Here is a 19421-nt window from a genome sequence, read left to right as displayed (position 1 = left end):
CAGCCTTTGCAGCGCTCTGCACCACACGCAGGAGCTGGGGCTTAGCTCGAGGGTTTGGTTAGCACCTGCTGAGCTCAACAGAAGAGGAACGTCACGCAGGAAAGCTTGTTGAAAGCGACACGTGAACACTGACCGCCAGGCCACTATTCCCACCGCCACGGCTGCGTCTCTCCTACCCCGGCCGTCGGAACCACTGCCAGACCTGCGGCTGAGGGGCTGCTGCAGAAGCGCACTGAGTGCAGACAGGCGCCAGGAGCTTTACACCGACGCACACTCACTCCGTCCTAACCAACCCCCGCAGCAGGGTGGCGGGCACCACAGGGCAACATGCTGCATGTGGCCTGACGTTATCTTGGTCGATCGATCACCTCTGAACAGTGGGTGCCAACATTTACTCCTTTTTTTTTTCTTTGGTTGAGCCAAGTGGCTTGTGGGACTTTAGATCCTGGACTTGGGGGACCCTTGGCAGTAACAGTGAGGAATCCTAACCACTGGACTGCCAGGGAAGTCCCAGTGCCAAGATCTTCTCTACTTTTCAGATGAGGAGGCTGTGGCTAAGAGACCCAGTGGGCAGCAGGGCAAGTCTGTGAGCCAGAACAGCAGAAGGGGTGACGGCAGACCCCGCGGACAGAGCGGCCCACCAGCTCCCGGCGGCGGGCCGGGCCGCGTCCCACCCCGCCGTCCCCCCACAAACAGGAGGGCGGGACTGGATATCAGGGCTCTGTCCCTCCTGCTTTAAATGTGGATTCACTGATTATAACACAGAAAGGGCAGAACGTGGACGAAGCGGAAGCCTGACTCCTTGTTTATGAGCACAACGAGGGTACCAGGGCAGCCCGGAGGGTAGCGTGGTTTGCAGTCTTAGCAGACGACCGCTGCGAGCGTCAGTCTGCTCACCTGTGTCAAGTGAGAGGAGGGGGCAGAGCAGCACGGACAACCAGGTGTCAGAGACTCCGAGGTAGCGTTTAGGTTACTCGCCCCTTCTCTCTGGCTGCCTGGGCAGCGGGCACAGAGGGGCTCACTAGGGCGAGTGTCAGTAGGGCTCCGGGGGCCCCCATGGGAGGGGTGGCCTCTGTGCTCCAGCGGGGACTGAGCCCAAGGCTGTGATGACCTTCAACTCCTATGGAGGGAACTTCAGAGGAGGCCTGGAAGATGCACCTCCTGACCCGCCCGGGGACAAGATGGGGCTGGGCAGGGAGGTACTGTGTCCTCCTACGTGGGCCCGACTTGGGCACAGGATGTCAACGAAAGGGCGAGATGCAGCCCACGCTTCTGCTTGGTCACAGCCCGCGGAGAAATCGGCATCTAATTTTTTTAACTGATACTGAGACTTGGATTCAATAGTAATTGGTTTCAAGTATCAGCAAAATACTGTACACAAAACTTAAAAATGGCCAGCGCAGGACTTGCTTGGAGGTCCTGTAGTTGAGAATCCACTGGCCTATGCAGGGCACGTGGGGCACGTGTGATCCCGGGTCCGGGAAGACCCTACATGCGGTGGAGCAACCAAGCCCGTGTGCCACGACTCCTGAGCCCAAACATCTAGAGCCCGTGCTCCGCAACAAGAGAGACGCTGCAGTGAGAAGCCCATGCATGCACCTAGGGAGGAGCCCCTGCTCGCCCCAACGAGAGAAAAGCCTGTATGCAGCAACAAAGATCCAGTGCAGTCAAAAAATAAAAGCTACTTGAACTAAAAAACAAACAAACAAACAGGTTAATTAGAAAGGGGTAAAAGAAAGGCGGGCGGCGGGCGCTCACTTGTTCCAGTGGGTCTTGGAGTTGCGGTACAGGGACGGGAACATGATGGGCAGGATCTTGGCCGCGTTGTCGCTGATCAGGCTCATGATGTACTCGTTGTTCCAGTAGTACAGCGCCCGCTCCGCCACCTGCAAGGCAGAAGGGCGCGGCGCTCATCAGCGGTACGCACACAGGTGGGAGAACGACTCTACTGGACGGGAAAGGTAGTATCGCTTCTGCAAATGAGAGTGCTCTAGACTGTAACCCTGAGGCGCCTTCAACAAAGAGGCGGATGACTCCATGTCCCTCAAGATCACGGTCACTCAGCCTTCCATGAGTTGGATTAACACTGCTGTGGGACACGGGCCAGGTGCTGAGGCCACAAATCACATGAGGTCGCCCTCCTTAACCATCAGCTGCCCAGCACCCTCTACGGGCGTCTCCCCCTGGGGAGGGCGTCTCCCCCTGGGGAGGCACCGTCTGGCCCTGAGGATCCTGCGGGGAGGCCTGCAGGCAGAAGCCGTTGCCGTCGGGGAGCTCGCGCTCTGTGGGGTGAACCCGTGACGCCGAGTGGTCTGACGTGTTAGCGCTACAGTGCGTGGTGAACGGCAGCAGGGGAGGCAGGGGAGCCCGTGTGTGCACGGAAATGTGGCTTCTGCTCAAAACCGGTGGTGGCGGGGCCCGTCCCTGCCGAGGGCCGGCGGGAGGGGGCGTGAGATGGCTGCAGGGTGGCCGGCTGGGGACAGCAGGGTGGGGGACGCGGGCCAGCTCTGAACCCGCTGGCAGGACGGAGCAGCCACACCGCCCTCTCCGGCCAGATTGTGACTCCCTGGAGACTGTGAGGTTCTGCTCCTTTGGTGCTTACGTTTCTACCTTGTTCACAAAGACTTCACCATAAATACCATCTCGATACAAAACGATGGGGTGCCCAGTGTGTTAAAAGGAGGCAGAAAGGCTGGAAGAGCCACCGGGATGACCTCTGACGGGGGCTGGGAGGGTATGAGGGCGAATCGGGAGAGGCGTGGCATGGCTGCGGCCCCCACGCAGGGACGTGGAAGGGACGGAAATCAGAACCACGCCTGTTTCCTAAAACTCACGTGTCAGAAGTGGAGTGCTTATGGAGGGAGGGAGTGGAAGCCAAACAGCTGCACATTCTCTGTAAATACTGAGATCTCAGCTGTGGACGGTAAGGCTGTGTGTGTCTGGCAGCCCAGGGAACGCAGAGACAGAGGCGGCTTACAGAGAAGCTGCCCTTAATCACTCTTACTGAGAAGCGTGTCTTTAATGGCAGGGCGGGACGAGGCACTGGAGGCTTATTTCATAGACCCGAAGCCTCAACATGTTACAGCTGAGGCGAAAGCCTGATTGTCACCTTCAGATTACCTGAAGGGCAAGAACACCACCAGCGATGCCCCGAGACCCACCAGCTCCTGAGGGGACGACTCGAGGCCGCTCTCTGCGGCGCCCTACCTGGAAGTGAGGGCTGGAGACGCACTTGGCCAGCTGCCGGAAAAGAGGCTCCATGATCTTCACGAACTCTGACGGCTCAATGACATCCAGAATCTCTTCCAATTCGTTCAGGAACATGACTTCTTTTGGACTGTGGGTCTTTGGCCAGTACTTGAGAAGTGCCATTACCACCTACAGAAGAGAGAACACACGGGGGTCACGGCCTGCTCCCCTGCTCAGGGGTCCCCTCTGAGAAGCCACAGATGAGGTGGTGCTCTCTCCCTTGTAAGAAGGAACAGTGATTCAGCGGTTGAGAACGTGGGCTTTTATAATTAGTGTTCAAGGTGTTAGTCGCTCAGCTGTAACTGACTCTTTGCAACCCCATGGACTGGTGCCCGCCAGGCTCCTCTGTCCTTGGGATTCTCCAGGCAAGAATATTGGAATTGGGGGTTACCATGCCCTTCTCCAGGGGATCTTCCGGACCCAGGGATTGAACCCGGGTCTCCTGCACGGCAGGCAGATTCTTTACAATCTGAACCATGAGCTAGACCTAATCTTACATACTTTAGAATCACAGTTTTAATTTATGTGACCTACTCTGTTTAACCACCCTCTCAGTAAGAGTCAGATCTTTAAATTAAAAAAAAAAAAAAAGATATGCAGTTAGGTGAGTTTAGAGAAAATAAGACCAATTGAGGAATGTAGAGCCTATGAATTTGTATAAATGCCTTAGGGTGGAGACACACATACATAGGCACAATCCATTTCTCTCTCAAATTAACTGACTCGTCATATGTATTTACACACATACATACACAGGTGGCTTATGTGGTAAAGAATCCACCTGCAAGGCAGGAGATATGGATCGGAACCCTGGGTCGAGAATATCTGCTGAAGGAGGAAATGGCAGTCTTCTGCCATTCTGCTACTCCAGTCTTCTTGCCTGAAAAATCCCATGGACAGAGGAGCTTGGCGGGCTCCATGGGGTTGCAAAGAGTCAGACACAACTCAGCGACTGAACACACATATACATACATAGCTGTGTACAGTGTTTTCAATGTGTTAAAACACATCAGAAAGAGAGACGTGAAGTGCTGTGAAGTACTGACGCTGCTGGCAAGCCCTCTGCGTGGCCACGGGCTGGTACCAGCCCCTCAGTGTCCCGGAGCTCTCCTTAAATACCAAGGGGAACGACAAGCCTCGCCTTGGGACTGCTGAGAGGACGTTATTACTAAATCCACACAAGCGCCTGTGGAGCGCTGGCTGCAGTTCGGGGGTGAGCCTGGCCCAGGCCAGGGCCCCAGTGCAGGTCTGTGCAGCCGTTCCCCGTGAGGCGTGCCTAGTGGGGTGGCAGCGGCCTGGCTGGTGAGTGCTGGCCGCGAGGTTACTTGCCCGTGACACAGGCAAAGTCCCTGCTGGGCAGCCTTTCTTCATCGTGTTCCTACATTTCCCAAACTTCCTACCAGTAGAGGCTGTTCACCCAAAATATCTGATGGGTAATGCAGACTAGTAGTATCCCTAAGAGTTTAGCTACCTTAAGCCCAAAATGGTACAATGATGCAAAACATTATGCTGCTGCTGCTGCTAAGTCGCTTCAGTCGTGTCCGACTCTGTACGACCCCATAGACAGCAGCCCACCAGGCTCCCCCGTCCCTGGGATTCTCCAGGCAAGAACACTGGAGTGGGTTGCCATTTCCTTCTCCAAAACATTATGCGCGTGTCTGTAAAGCGCAGACACCTACTCGCCTGTGTAACTGAACAACGGCGACGTGTCGCCTGACGCAGCCATCTACCCTCGTCACGGCTGTTCCTGGCCGCCAGGGCCAGGACTGTGGTGAGGATCGCTGTTCGTGGCCGGGATTCCATTCGCTGCTCATCCCCGGCTTCGCAGACCACTCCAGCTCTGCTGCCAGCATGGGCGCCGGCACCGCAGGCAAAGCGAGCAGCTTCGGAACAGCGTCTGCCGAGGACAACTCTGCCTGGACGCTTCTGACCTTCAGGCTCCTGGATAACCTTCTCTGTCCTTACACTTTATAAAACTCCAAATTTACTCAAAAAGTGCCCCCAGTTTTGAAGTCTGTCATAAGAAGTTAAGACACAACTGTCTTTAAGAGGGATCATTTAAAAAAAAATGCATTATTTGATGATTTTCCTACTTTTTTGCTCAAAATCATGTTAGTAGACATTTGAGCCCCCCACTCCACTCTGTGTATTGGAATCACTTTTAAGGTTCAGCAGGTGCCAATTACTTCACAAACCCACCATTCCTTGTCATTTGACAGAATGGAGTTTTTCTAGGAGAAATATGCTGATCTGTGAACTACAGAACCCAACTGATTTATCTGGCTAATGTCTCTAGAAAAGGTCTTATTTCTGGAATCAGAGTTGTATACTGGGCTTACTTTTCACACTGTTTGGAACGACTTCTGACCAATAGCCAACTGGTTCAGCTCCTTCTGAGGGTGAGGATGTTCTGCAGGAGCAGGAGTCTGCTCAGGGAATGCTAATCTGAGCCAACAATGGCTCTCGCTGTCGGGCGCACTTCAAGACTGAGTTCTCCTGGGGAAGCCAACGGGCGAACTGCTCCCAGGGGGAGGCTGGTGGGGGGGCAGTGGTGGTGGCTGGCGAGCCCGGCATCCCGGAAACCCCTCTCCTGTCCTGGAACACCAGGGGGAAAGGCCACGGGGCAAAACTTGGTCAGCTTCAAGGGACACGTGGGTGGAAAAGGAACTTGATTTTACTTCCACGATGAGCCTCTGACTCTTATAACGACAGTGCACACGTTCCACACACCCAGAAGGCTTTTGGGCACTCTACACAATTTTAAACAACAACACAATAGTTACAGATCACCAATGGGTACATCGTGGGTGCAGGACCGTGAGACGCAGGCCGAGTGCCCATCCCAGTGCCTTCACAAGGGCTTACACCTTCATCAAACTCTCTACATGCCTTTGATGCTGAAGTCAGACAAGATGGGCTTCAGATTTTCGTAACACATGAATTCTAAAGGAAGGAAATTACTGAGGCGAGGGTCTGAACATTTGTAAACTTTTTTTTTTTACATTAACATCTTTAATAGCACTCTGTAATCAAGGGTGCTATTATATTACTTGTGCTATAGGAAATCAAGAAATGAAGTGGTTCTGGGTGGAAATACTGGGGACTGCGTGGGGGGGGACCTGAAGTAGCTTTGGGCTCATGCCGAGTCAGTGTTATCTATCTACTATCTAAGACAGAAGGACCCCACTGAAGCCAGGAAGGACACTGTCTGTCTCCTGCCTTCTTTCAGACAACTACAGTTAAAAGCTCTCACTGCTGAAAAGTTGTATTAGCTTATTATTAGTGGGAATTTATATGGCAGTTCAGCTGTTAAAGAATCCTCCTGCAATGCATGAAACCCTGGTTTGATTTCCTGAGTCAGGAAGATCCTCTGGAAAAGGGACAGGCTAACCACTCCAGTATTCTTGGGTTTCCCTGGTGGCTTAGACGGTAAATAATCTGCCTGCAATGCAGGAGACGAGACCTGGGTTTGATCCCTGGGTCAGGAAGATCCCCTGAAGGAGGGCGTGGAAACCCACTCCAGTATTCTTGCCTGGAGAATCCCCATGGACAGAGGAGCCTGGTGGGCTGCAGGCCATGGGGTTGCAAAGAGTCGGACACGACTGAGCGACTAGGCACACACGCATAAGCTTTATCAGCAGCCATATTACTTCCAGGTGAGAGAGAGAAGGGGGTGCAGGCATTGACTGAGTCTTGCTGGAGCAGGATTAGGACCAGGTTCTGACAGATGGTGGTGGTGGGGGGCAGGGTGGGGGGTGTGCAGGTGGACAGAACCTGCAGGGGGTGGCTTGGTGAGAAAACCTGATTCCATGATAAAAATGTAAGGTAAGAGTCAGTGAATTCTTTAGCCACTAGACAGCATGAGAAATATGCACAAAGAAATATCACACAGGGAAACTGCACACTCTTTTCTTATTTTTGAAGTAGGAACAGTAGGAAAAGAGCAGGCTTCGTGTTAAAATTTCTTCATATAACAGTTTGGAAAAGAATTGCAAATACAGACAGGAATTAGGATGTGTCACTAGAAAGACATTAAAAAGGGCTTTTTTATTATTAGTGCTATCTCATTTTTCTTTCCCTATCTAAACATGTCGTCAGTTTAGTAGGAGGATAAAAGAACACGTCCTCAACCTAAATTGCAGTAAAGACTTTTGTGTTTGGTACGGAAGTCTGGTAAGATTTGGTACATCTCCTGGTTTGGGAGGTGGACGTCCAGAATGTTGGTCAGAGCTGAGAAAGAGGTGCAAGGGAGACCAGGGAGGGGCTGCAGAGCAGGGGGCTCCTGTTCCCCCTGCAGGCAGAAGCTGAGCAGTATGACCAGGGGCTTTCCCTGAATTTTAGGGTGAAGGGGGGTGGCCACATGTGGAATTTAAAAGCTTACAAAGAAAGGAGAGATCAGAAGCAGTTTAACTCAGGATACAGTATTAAGAATTTCTCTTTTTTTTCACTATAAAAATTACAATTTCAACAAGGAAACTGTGGAAGACCACTAAAGGACAAGGAGGAGTCAGGAATTACGACAGTCACCTTTTCAGTCCAGTAGTGATTTTTCAACGTGTTCAAACCTTTAAACTGGCACCTGACACTTCCTGCTCTGTTACTCAACAGTAAACCAACCCAATTAAAAATGGGCAATGAATTTAAGAGATTTCTCCAAAGAATAAACACACATGGCTAATATACATGTGTAAAGATGCCCAACATCGTTAGTCATTGGGGAAATGCAAATAAAAAACCATGAGATACTCCTTCACACTCACTAGAAGGGTTACAGTAAAAAGAACGGAGAACAGCAAGTGTCTGCGAGGGGGTGGGTCAGCTGGAGTCCTGTGGCTGCGGGTGGGAATGCAGAACGGTGCGGCTACCGTGGAGAACGGGACAGCATCTCCACAGAATTACCAAACGATTCAGCACGTCCACTTCCTGGTTTATACACAAAAGAACTGAAAGCCGGGACGCGAAGAAATGTTTGCACACAGGTGTTCACAAAAGCTGAAGTGTGGAAACAACGCGAGTTTCCGCTGACAGGTGAGCGCGCTACCCACACGCGGTCTAGCCACGCGACGGAACACTACTCAGTCCCGACAAGGAGACAGGTGGGCGCGCTACCCACGCGCGGTCTAGCCACGCAACGGAACACTACTCAGTCCCGACAAGGAGTGAAGTTCTGGCACACGTGGCAGCACAGACAAAGCCTGAGCATATGACACTGAGACAAGCCAGCTGCAGGAGGACAAATCCTGGACGAGTCCACTCACATCAGGAATCTAGAGCAGTCAAATTCAGGACAGAGAGTAGAGCTGAGGTTATCACGAGGAGGGTGGAGGGCAAACGGGGCAACCCTGCTTAACGAAGACAGAGCTTCTGTCTGGGTCGATGACAAAGTTTTAGAAACGGTGGTGGCAGCTGCACAACATCCTGAATGGAATCAATGCCCCTCAACAGCATTATCGACTCAAAGGACACGAGCCTGGGCAAACTCCAGGAGAGAGTGGACAGGGAAGCCTGGTGTGCTGCAGCCCACGGGATCAGAGTCAGACACGACTATAGCGACTGGACAACAACAAAACTGTAACCTTCAAATAACAATCTTGTTATACGGTATATTTTACCACATTTGAAGAAATTAATAACCTAGTATATAAAAAACCATTGAACCACACATGTTAGGTGGGTGAGGTGCATGGCACAGAATTACATCTCAATAAAGCTGGTGAAAAAAGTGTATTCAAACGCTTCAACGGCCACCTGACACACCCAACTTTGTGAATCTAAGTGACAACAGCCTTTTTATTTTTAATAAAGTGCCAAGAAACCTGGAAATCTAAACACTGACGGTGGCAATCTAACGTTCATTTATGATACAATGATCATAAAATAGTTACACTCTAACTTGGGGAGAATTTTCAAAACAGCAAAAGCTCTTTAGTATAGGCATTTTGAACCCTTACTACACTTCCTCTGACTGAAGTCAGTAAACTGTGCCCTTAAACCAAGCGACGTAATTAAAATTGCTACAGTTTGAAAGCTCGTAACACACGAATAAGATCGGTCTGCGTCCGTCGGTGCTGTAACTTAGGAGGGAGAGGCTGTCGTGGTGAAGGTGGAGGAGCCAGACTGCAAGGCTGATAGCTGCAGTGCGCACACCACACCGCAGGGCCCTGAGCGAGCGGCTGTACTTACCGGCTCAGTGAGGGTGCTGTCCTTCTCTAAAAACTGCACCACGCAGTAGGCCAGCTACGCGAGAGAGACAGAGTGTTAACACCGCACGTTACCAAGGAAACGCGGCATCACCGCCAGACACCTTCCCCTGGGAGACAGGCCTGGACGTGACCCATGCCCCCCACCTCCCGCCCCGGGAGGGACTCTCAGGGAGGGACCAGGACCGATGTGCGACACAGGTCAACTGGAGAAGGAACATCAGGAAGCTGAAAAAAACAAACAAACCCAGGAGACGGTCTTTTAGACCAAGACTGCCAAGTCAGCCCAGGGCTGGTGAGGACTTTCCCTGTGGCCTTTTGGACACCGTAATGAACAAGTAATCTAACTGCTGGGGGGAAAAAATCTGTTTCCATCTTAAATCCCTAAACTATTAATTTCTAATACAGAACAACTAACGTGATAATAAATTGGTTGGATGTAAAGATGTTACCAGTTAATAGGAAGCACAGAAAAAACTCTAAGTAAAAGATTTCTCAGGAAGCCAATGTTATTAGAATGGCTGGGTTCCCCAGTGGCTCCACTGGTAAAAAATCCACCTGTAATGCAGGAGACACAGGTTCAATCCCTGGGTTGGGAAGATCGCCTGGAGAAGGAAATGGCAACCCACTCCACTGTTCTTACCTGGAGAATCCCAAGGACAGAGGAGCCTGGAGGGCCACAGTCCATGGGGTCACAAAGTTGGACACGATTTAGTGACTAAACCACCAACTACCACCCAGGAACACACTTTCTGATGCTATGAGGCACACTCCTCGAGGGAGGCCCCACAGAATGCAGGGGGGTATTTCCTGGTTCTCAGACCTAGACAAGGACCTGAAACTTCCCGAGCTGCGTCAGTGTGGCTTATTTCTGTCTACATGGAACTTAGAAGAAAAGTGTGAAGGAAAATCCAAATTTCCTGGGGGAAATGCAGCCAAACAACCAGTTAGAAACCATTTATGGATTAGTTTTTCAGTGTAATTGTAAACAGATGTTTACAAAGTTATAAAAACCCCACAGCTTCAAAAAAAAAAAAAAAAACAACTTTTTGTTTGGAAATATATACTTTTTTTATTCTTTTGGCTGCACCATGTGGCTTGTGGAATCTTAGTTCCCTGACTGGGGATCAAACCCGTGACCCCTACGGTGGAAGTGCAGAGCCCTAACCACTGGACCGCTGGGGAAGTCCCCAAACAACCTGTCGTTCTGCCACTTTACTGGCGGGCAGACACAGCGGTGTCGTCTTTGGGGTGCGAGGTTTCTATCCCGCCACAGGAAGTCTTCCTCCGAGAGGTCTTCCTTGACCCCTTCATTGTGTGAACCGCTCCCTTTTCGATACTGACAACCAATTTTGAAATTCTCCATTCTTGAGAATTTTTTGATATTCTTAAAAAGCAATCTCCTTTACTCCCTTATCCTTTCACTCATCATCGGAATCCTGATACCCAAGTCCACATGTGATGTAACAGAGAAAGCACTCCCTGCTGAAGGCTGGGGTTCAACATCCCAAGTTCACTGAGGTCCAAGCAGAGACGGCCACGCTCCCTCCCGAGGCCCCACCGACCGTCGAGGGAGGAGCCCTCACCTGCGGATGGTAGACGCTCAGAGACTTCACTTTGTGCAAAGGTAGTAACACCTTCAATAAGAAAATCTTGTGCTCTTCTTTTAGTGGTAAGGCAAATCCGTTAATTATACTGTGAAAACAGAATTTATTCAAAGTTTGAATATTTACAAATTCCAGGTTAAAAAACGTATCTCGCCGTTTTTCTTTTAGTTTTTGTGTTCACCATGAAAACCAGCAAGCAAATTATGAGTGTCAGAAAAAAGGAGGGCGGATAGTAGCAAAAATTAAAAGACTGTTAGGTCCCTTTCAGGAAGCACAGTCATTTCTATCTTTGGAACTGCAGGGTGATTTAAAAATTCTGAGCTCACAGGTAGCTACCCGGAGTAGTGGGAGCCTCTGGGGGCAAAACCTCCTCCAGCAGGCAGGGCCCTGAGACCGGCAGCTCGGGTGGGCACCAGCGCCTTCCTTCAGCCTCCACCATCGTCTGGAATTCTCACTCACTTCCCCAGAGAAATCCTGCCTCTTTATTCTAGTGCTGGCAGAACAGTCTGCGTGTGCAGAGTGGGTGTCATTTAAAAATCAACAAGAAAGCTGTTCCCTTCTGCAGGGCAAGGGGATCCCCTGCTCTTAACCTCCAAGCTGAAGTTTTCATCTGCAACATCGAGGGCGTAGTTACCTACTTGGCGTTTTACACTCAGGTAAGTTGCTGAGAGCTGCAGAAGTGTTACAGCAGTTTCTCAACTGGTGCCTTGTTTGTGAGCCTGGCGCGCTGGGCACTCAGGCAGTATCAGTCCGAAGTGACCACTGGGGTGATTTGCGCATTCAAACGAGGGGACAGGAGAGGACCTCGTGTGTGGTGTGGGGGCTGTCCGGACACGTCACTTGGCTCACCTCAGCCTTACAACAATCTCAGACATGAACACGATTACCTTCCCATTTTACAGGGAAGGAAACAGGAGGCGCGAGTGTTAAGTAAGGCACAAAAAGGGCACCCACTCTCGTGCTCACTGCTCTCTGCTAAGAGAGAACCCGGGACCGTGTCAGAGAGGAGCTCGCCACGAGGACTGTTGTTAGCTTTACATTTTATCTGAAACGGCGAGGGAAGTTGTTTTCAGAACGACTGGGCCTCAGTTCGCCAGATGACAACACTGCAACGGTGTTCTAACAGCTTTGGGAGTTACTAGACTGAACAGGAGGACAGTTTCCTCCCCGCAGGATTCCTCAGAACCTTTAGCTTCTAACGTGAACTGAGGTGTTGGGGAAAAAGCACTTTCGAGCTTATTCAGCGTGGAACCCTGAGGAAGGCTGTTTGAGAATCAGTGAGTTAGGAGGCCTGGGAGAAGACCTATTGGTCGTTGATTAAAAAAAAATGATAGGAAGCAAGAACTCTACTTGGATTAAGACAGTGACATTTTTGAAATGTTAGTTTATAAGAATACATATGAAAAATTTATAAAATCAAAGCAATTTCAAATATTAGTATTTACTCAATACCCCAAATGTATAATAAATGACCTATTCTTCTTCTAAGTGTCAGATATAAACCTTCTTAATGTAGCTATTTTTAGCACTGCTCTTGAGGAAATAATTGAGATGGGTTCCCATAGTAATGCTACCGAGGTATATACGTGGAACAGAATCTACATATGGAACCATACGATGGGAGAGTCCCGTCACTCAGTCCTGATCCGAGGGCTCACCAGCCCCTGCCACTCAGTGAGGCTGATTCCAGTTCCTTCAGAGGACAGCCTGCTCTGCCCTGCTCTGGGGGGGCGGCTGAACGCAGTGAACTGGATCGCTTTGGCACGAACCCCACCAAAGGCTGTTCACTGCCAATTAACAGAGAGACAGCTTACCTTCCCAATATTTCCAGTAATTCTGCTATGCCATTGTGATGCTCTGTTTCATAAATAAATCTGGAAAAAGCAAGATGTCATTTAGCATTAGAACGCTGAAATCATGGCTAGAAAAGATGAAAATGCTCTGAAGAAGAAAACAAGGCTTTTAGGAAGAAAACCATGTAGCCAGGCAACGAGAAGCACCACTAACTGTTATCAGAGACTCCTCAAGGCCTGGGTGTGCAATACTCAGGGGGCAGGGAGCAAGGCTCGCTCCCGTTTCTCCCGAATATTTCACTTTGAAAGTTTCAAACATAAATTAGGAAGGATGTTTACAGTTAGCACTGCATCTCAACACCCGGATGTGACAACAAATAGCCTGCTGTTTGCTTTTATTTTTTTGCTGCATCTCAAGCTAAGCTGACACCTGACTCAATTTTAAAGCCTCCGATATTTAGCATGGTCTCTGCAAAGGGTACAAGCTACTTCCTTACCACTGGGGCTGGCTCCCTTACCTCCTCCCTGACACCCCACACTTTTCCTACGTCGCTTCAACTGCCATCTTCTGAAACCCGTCTGAGCAGCCGCTCCCTTGGGCCCCGTGCGTGGTCCCTGGGGCTCCCAGCGCCTGTGTCAGCCTGAGGCAGCACACCAGGACTTACTGTCAACACGTCCCTGGTGTGAGGGCCAAGCCTGGCCTCTGAGACACGACTGCTGAGTCTACTGGGGCCAGGGACAGGAAACAGGACAGCGTCTTCTCTCTCCAAGGGTCCCCCAGGAACAACCCACTGCCGCCCCACAACCGGGCTCGCCTGGAGTCAGCCTAACCCAGAACACGCAGCGAATTCTGCCTGAAGCCAGAGGGGGCTGGTGTTTGAAAAACGTTCCTGGCTAGCAGACAAACACTACCAGTTTAGAGCCAGCTTCGGGCCAAAAATAAGTTCGCAATGAATGAAAATTTTCATTGTCCTCGTTTGAAACAAATGGAATAGGGACATTAAGGTAAAGACCAGGTCGGACACAAAGTGTGACATGCTTCCGAGGAGCGGGTCTAATGTCTCTAGATTTTGGAACCAATCTTTTAAAAATGGGGTCGTGAGGCAGGGAGGTAACCCCTTTGGCTACAACAGAGGTGGGTGATGGGCAGGCAAGGCAGTCACACGGAGGCCTGGACACCAGCTTGGACAGATTGGAGCTGAGCCCACAGGGACCCGGGTGACAACCGCTGAGCAGCAGAGCACAGTGGTGTGGTCGCAGCATGGAGCTGAGGCAGGGGTGTGCCCGTGATGGATTGTGGTGGCCAGGCTGGTGACAGCAAGGCTGCGTGGCGTGTGGAGGCTGTGCCAGCCTCAGACACATCGGCCCCGCCGCCCTGCCCTGAGCTGGAAAGCTGGCCCCTAGGGAGCTCCAGCCTCCTCGGACATCTACACGGGGAGGCGCTTCAGCTCATGGAACTCAAGGCTCCCTTCGCTTCACCTGTTTTACCAGAAATACTTAAAAACGGCTCAGACGTACAAAGTTACATTTTCGTCCAGCACGGCTGGCCCACTTCTGTTTCTGTTCCTCTGTGTCCACCGGGGCGGCTGGGCAGGCAGCAGCAGGGCCAGGCTCCTGAAGCCTGAGAGCTCGGCTCTGGCTCCTGACGCTTGGAGGCGGCCAGGCCCCTGGGTGCCACCTGTGACCCAGCGCCACCAGCGCCGACGTTTAAACAAGGGTGGCCTGGAGCTGGCAGCCATTCTGTTTTCCTAAATCAACTTTACTATCTTCTCACCGATAAACTCTTAATTTGGATTACTCGATAGATGTGGAGCAGGTACAGGAAACAGAAGGTTTCCCTGGTGGCTCAAACGTTAGAGTCTGTCTACAATGCGGGAGACCCGGGTTCGATCCCTGGGTTGGGAAGATCCCCTGGAGAAGGAAATGGCACCCCACTCCAGTACTCCTGCCTGGAAAATCCCATGGATGGAGGAGCCTGGCAGGCTAGTCCATGGGGTGGCAAAGAGTCGGACACGCCTGAGCGACGTCACTTCACTTCACAGAAAAGAAAAAGCAAGTACAGCCCCCTTCCTTCTTTTCCAGAGGAGAGCAAGAAAGCGGGTGCAAAATGGGAGGCAGCCCTAAGGGTCCATGCAGAGCTGTGGTGTTCCTTCCTCCTTCCACACAAAGGAGCCAGGACTCCCCCCACGCTGGGCTGAAACCTGCCTGTCAAGGACAGGGCCCCCACAAACGGATGCCATGCACCCATCTCATGAGGGCTGAGGAGCTCTGCACCTCACACAGAGGTGGAAGCTGGTCCCCCTCGAAGCTGGGCTGTGCTCACCTCCCCGAGTAGCTCTGACCCATACCAAGGGAAGAAGCCAGCTTGCCCCAGGCCGAGGCCAGGCCCTGTGGGGCGCCGGCAGCCACTGCGGCCTCTGCCTCGAGTTCCTGGGGCCTGGACGGGTCACGGGACGCGAGGGCCAGCAGACGGCTGACCGAAGCTTCCGGCTGCAGGGGCGCGTTGGCAGCAGAGGCTGAGGCCCGGCTGTACCTGCCACCTAACCTTCGGGCTCCACCAGTGACCAAGACGGGTGCAAGCCCTCACCCGGAGCTGCCAGCTCTCAGTCGGGCTGTGTCTGACTCAGCTGTGAAGACGCTGACTAGACTTGAGAAAGCACAGGCCTAGGTAGGGGCCTCGCACCAGCAACTCGGGGAGGGGGCCGAGCGCGTCGGAGACCGTCTTACAAGCCGCGGCTGCGCCACGTCGGGCGCGGTGAGCGGGGTGCAGCTCCTGGGGACCCTCTCCATCTTTCTCACATGAAGTGAGGAGCGGGTGGTGCCGAAGGTGGAGACCAGGCTGGTCACGGAGCCCACAGAACCAGCTCCCTTCTGACCGCACCCATCAGGGGCGGTTCTTACAGACGGGATCACTGAAGATAAGAGGAGAAGGCCACGTGCCCAGCACCGAGCGCGCAGGGAGAGCTGAGCTGTACCGGGTGACAAACTTCTGGACAACCACCTGGTCAGGCATTCCAGGCCGAGGTCACGGTTCCTCAGGTACGAGGCAGCCTCTCGTCCCTGCACGCAGCACTGACTGGTGGTTCTGCACAGAACAGAACCCACCTGCCCACGGAAGGAACCTTCAGGCAGAGCTTCCTCCACTTTAGTCTAAAAGACCGGAACTGAAATCCTACCTGCTTGCTGTTGATTAAACAGGGGATGCTAGGTTTTGATATATAAGCACATCAGCCAAGGAATGATCTTGTTAAAAAGGAAACACTACACCAACAAAGACAGAACAGGAACATGACATTTAGGAAACACGACGTCACCCCTCTAAGTCATGGGTCCAGCCTGGGCTCCGCCATATAAATGGGCCATGTGGAGCGTGGAGGGAGTCTGAAGGGAGGCCATTCGTGAGCTGGACAGCTCTGACGCCAAACTGCATTGTCAAGTCTGCAGATAAAGTGGGGGGCACCAGACCCTGCTGACCTGCAGGCGGGCGGGCGGGGTGAGGGACGGCTGGGGCAGGCTGGCCCTGGGGCGGAATTCCCAGAGAGGGCCGCTGGTCTTGGCTACAGGACCCTGTGTCTCGCCCACTGTCTCAGCCCCTCTGCTTTCCCTGCTTGGTCACGGCCACTAAAAAGGCCCCGGCCAGGCTACTGGGGTGCTCTGTGCTGGTGCCCCCAGGCCACCCCGTCCCACAAAATCCGCCGGCCTTCCAACCTCACAGCAGATGCCCGTCAGCGCCGGGCTTCACCACTGCCTGAGGCATCCCAGAGCCGGGGGCTTGGGGCTGAAGTGCCCCTTACTGCTTCCAGGGGCAGAGAAGGAACTATGCTAAGGGTTTTGTCCACTGACATTTATCAGGCGCCCCCAGGAGCCGGGCAGGAATCTGGAGCTGGAGCTGTGAGACCAGCCTGCCCTCCCAGGAGACCAGACCACCCACCACGCCGGGGCCTTTCTGGTGTGGGTCTGTTTCCAGAGCCCGGGCGGGTGAGGAGAAGGGCTGGTGGAAAACGGGAGGATGTGCGGGGCACTGGGGGCTCGCCCAGAACCTACATCTGCTCATCCGAGGAGCATGCTGGCGCAGGAGTCGGCGGATCTAGGGGCGTTAGCACCCAGGTTCACAGAGGTGGAGGTGGGCTGATGTGCGAAGGGAGAAGGGGGTCAAGCTGAACACTTGAGGGAGAGGGACACTCTTCCCTGAACCCTGGGGCGCGGCCCTCCTGCACCATACCAGGGCCGAGCCGGCCCCCGTGGACCTGCAGGCCTGGGGAGGCCCTGGTCGCTGCTCTGCCTCACCCACTGCTTCCAGCAAGGACGCCTCCAAAGAGCCCCTGCGCCACCCCCCACCCTCCTCCTTCCACCAAGATCCACAGGGAAGCGTGAGCTGGTGCGGCTCTGGGTGGGTCCAGAGGGAGCCAGGCTTGGGGTGCCCAGCCTGCTGATAAGAGCTGGACCACAGGCTGGGGTGCGAGCCGTGGGGTGTGGGGTGGGGGGGTAGGGGAGCAGGCAGAGCGAAGGGGCCCTGCCCAGCGCTGAGGCAAGAGGTGTAGATGGGCCCCCAGCTGCACACGACACGCTGGCTGCTCACAAACAGCCCCTCCTGCTCCTCAGCCTCTGAAGGAAAATGGCGAGGCTAAGTGTGACGGGACCATCGGCGTGCAAGAGGGGAAGGCCACCGTGCACGGACTTACCTATAAAATATATTATTTATCTGTTTTCTGATGTAAGCTCTTAAGCCTAAGAATTTTCCATAGATTCTGTGAAGGGTAGTTTTGAGAAAATCTCTCTCGCGGGGATCTTCACTGTCAAAGAGCTCTAAAAGCTTCAAGGAGAAAAAGACACTCAGTGACACGGTAATGCTCTCTGCGTAGATCACGCAATCTGTAGCTTCAGCTAATCTGGGCCTTACCTGCAATACAAACTTCTGATCAATATATTTCTTCGCTATATTAGGTTGGAAATCTGGAGACTCTAAAAGTCTTAAGAAAAACTCATAAACAAGCTAGGAGGAAAGAAAAAAAAAACCACAGTGAGTCAAATAACATGGTATTTCATTAAATGGAGATTTCAAAATATACTATGAGTTGAATCTCTGTCTGCAAATACTAACCTTGAAAAAAACCACAGGCATGTATCTAAAGAATCCGTATCAAAGCACGTGGCTTAATTATACTGAGGATGGTAATTGCTTTACTTTAAGAACCACAGGCTATACTCTTCCGTGGCATCTACACAGGGACGCCCGTGGCTGAGGTCGCCCCTGCTTGGAGCCCACAGTGCACAGGAGCCACGGCCCTGGCTGGGAACAGACTCCAGGTGGGATGTGCAGGTCCCGGCATCCCAGGGTCCTGGTGGAAGGCTGGATGCACAGGAAGCTGGGACCCCTGCATGAATGGGCTGCAGGCTGTCACGGTCACACACGATACTGAGGGCAGGGTGCTCTGCCTCTGGCCCCTCCTGTCTGCTCCCCATCGAGCTCCTTCCCAGGGTGTTTAGCTCCCCGACTGCCCTCCTTCAGCCGACCCAGACCTCCCGATCTAGCTCACGGGGCTGGCGCCCTGCCCAATCCACCTCTTTCTTCACAAATGTGTCAGAAAAACAGCATCCGTCAAGCAGGTGGGCCCTGGGATGCATCGCAGGCAACAGTAAGTCTGAGGACCAAGACTGAAAAGTGTCTGCATAAGACCCGCGACCTCAGCTCGACAGTCACTTCCACCGAAAATATACTGACAGTTCTGTAGCTGTGTAGTTTCTGTAACGTGTCCAAACAAACAAAAACCTTCTTCTGCTACAACACTGCTCTCGGATGTGCAGGTCTGCAGGGCTGTGACACCAAAGCTCAGAGGCCTCCCCCCGCCGCCCCGGGACCAGCTGGGCGTGGGCTCCCGTCCTGGAGAAAACACCGTGTCCCGCCCCTCTGCTTCTGGGGCACCCGCGACCCCGTACCTGCAGGTGAGGCCAGGCTGCTTCTAACGTTGGCTCGTCTTCCTCTGGGTCAAATTCTGCTCCCGTGGGGTTGGAGGAAGGTGGTAACGTTCGAAACATGTTAACTGCAAACTAAAACCCACATATTTTATAATTATAACCAGGATATTAAAACAATTTCCAGAGAACATCTACAACAATCTCAAGGCATTCTAATGGCAGCTGCCTCCTGTGGTGATCTGGCTCGTCTTAGTCTCAGTGTTCGGAAGCGGCGTGGGTCTCGAGAGCCTGGGTCAACGCCGCAGCCGGACCCAGGGCCGTGACAGCCTACACCGAGGTCCCTGCCTGACCTCTGGACAGCCAGCACCAATATACACCACCCGGCAGGGATGACACCTGTTTCGGAACACGGAGAGAGTTCCGAGTGCTAGTGAGAAAAGCGGAGATCACAAAGGAAACTGTGGAGATCCAAGAACTGCAAACGGGGAGGAAAAAGCAGAGGTCGTGTTGCACTGGACGCCGTGTGCACCTTCTGGAGTCCTCCGCAGGGACAGGGACAAGAGAGGCCACAGTGACGACACGGTGGTCTCCGGGTGGGCGGCCAGAGGAGCCTTTCCAGAGAAAGGGCTGTAGTGTTGGCAAGGAGAGGAGGATAG

The 19421-nt window shown here is 52.7% G+C and overlaps 1 protein-coding gene across 12 annotated transcripts in view; it reads right to left on the bottom strand.

Moving 5' to 3' along the window:
* PPP2R5C (protein phosphatase 2 regulatory subunit B'gamma) overlaps positions 1 to 19421 on the bottom strand; it is a 140137-nt gene that overhangs the window by 16083 nt on the left and 104633 nt on the right. For all 12 annotated transcript variants that reach the window (XM_061395364.1, XM_061395367.1, XM_061395369.1 and 9 more), the window contains 8 exons: positions 18787 to 18897; positions 17750 to 17842; positions 17532 to 17662; positions 12871 to 12930; positions 11036 to 11144; positions 9433 to 9486; positions 3208 to 3378; positions 1759 to 1886 (listed from right to left, as the gene is read on the bottom strand). In XM_061395364.1, the coding sequence (XP_061251348.1) occupies positions 1759 to 1886; positions 3208 to 3378; positions 9433 to 9486; positions 11036 to 11144; positions 12871 to 12930; positions 17532 to 17662; positions 17750 to 17842; positions 18787 to 18897 (857 nt within the window). The remainder of the gene's footprint in view (positions 1 to 1758; positions 1887 to 3207; positions 3379 to 9432; positions 9487 to 11035; positions 11145 to 12870; positions 12931 to 17531; positions 17663 to 17749; positions 17843 to 18786; positions 18898 to 19421) is intronic.

The sequence above is a fragment of the Bos javanicus genome, chromosome 21, assembly GCF_032452875.1.
Source record: "Bos javanicus breed banteng chromosome 21, ARS-OSU_banteng_1.0, whole genome shotgun sequence".
NCBI classification, from domain to species: Eukaryota; Metazoa; Chordata; class Mammalia; order Artiodactyla; family Bovidae; genus Bos; species Bos javanicus.
The sequence above is the reverse complement of the archived record's forward strand: the minus strand, read 5'-3'. Positions and strand labels throughout refer to the sequence as shown.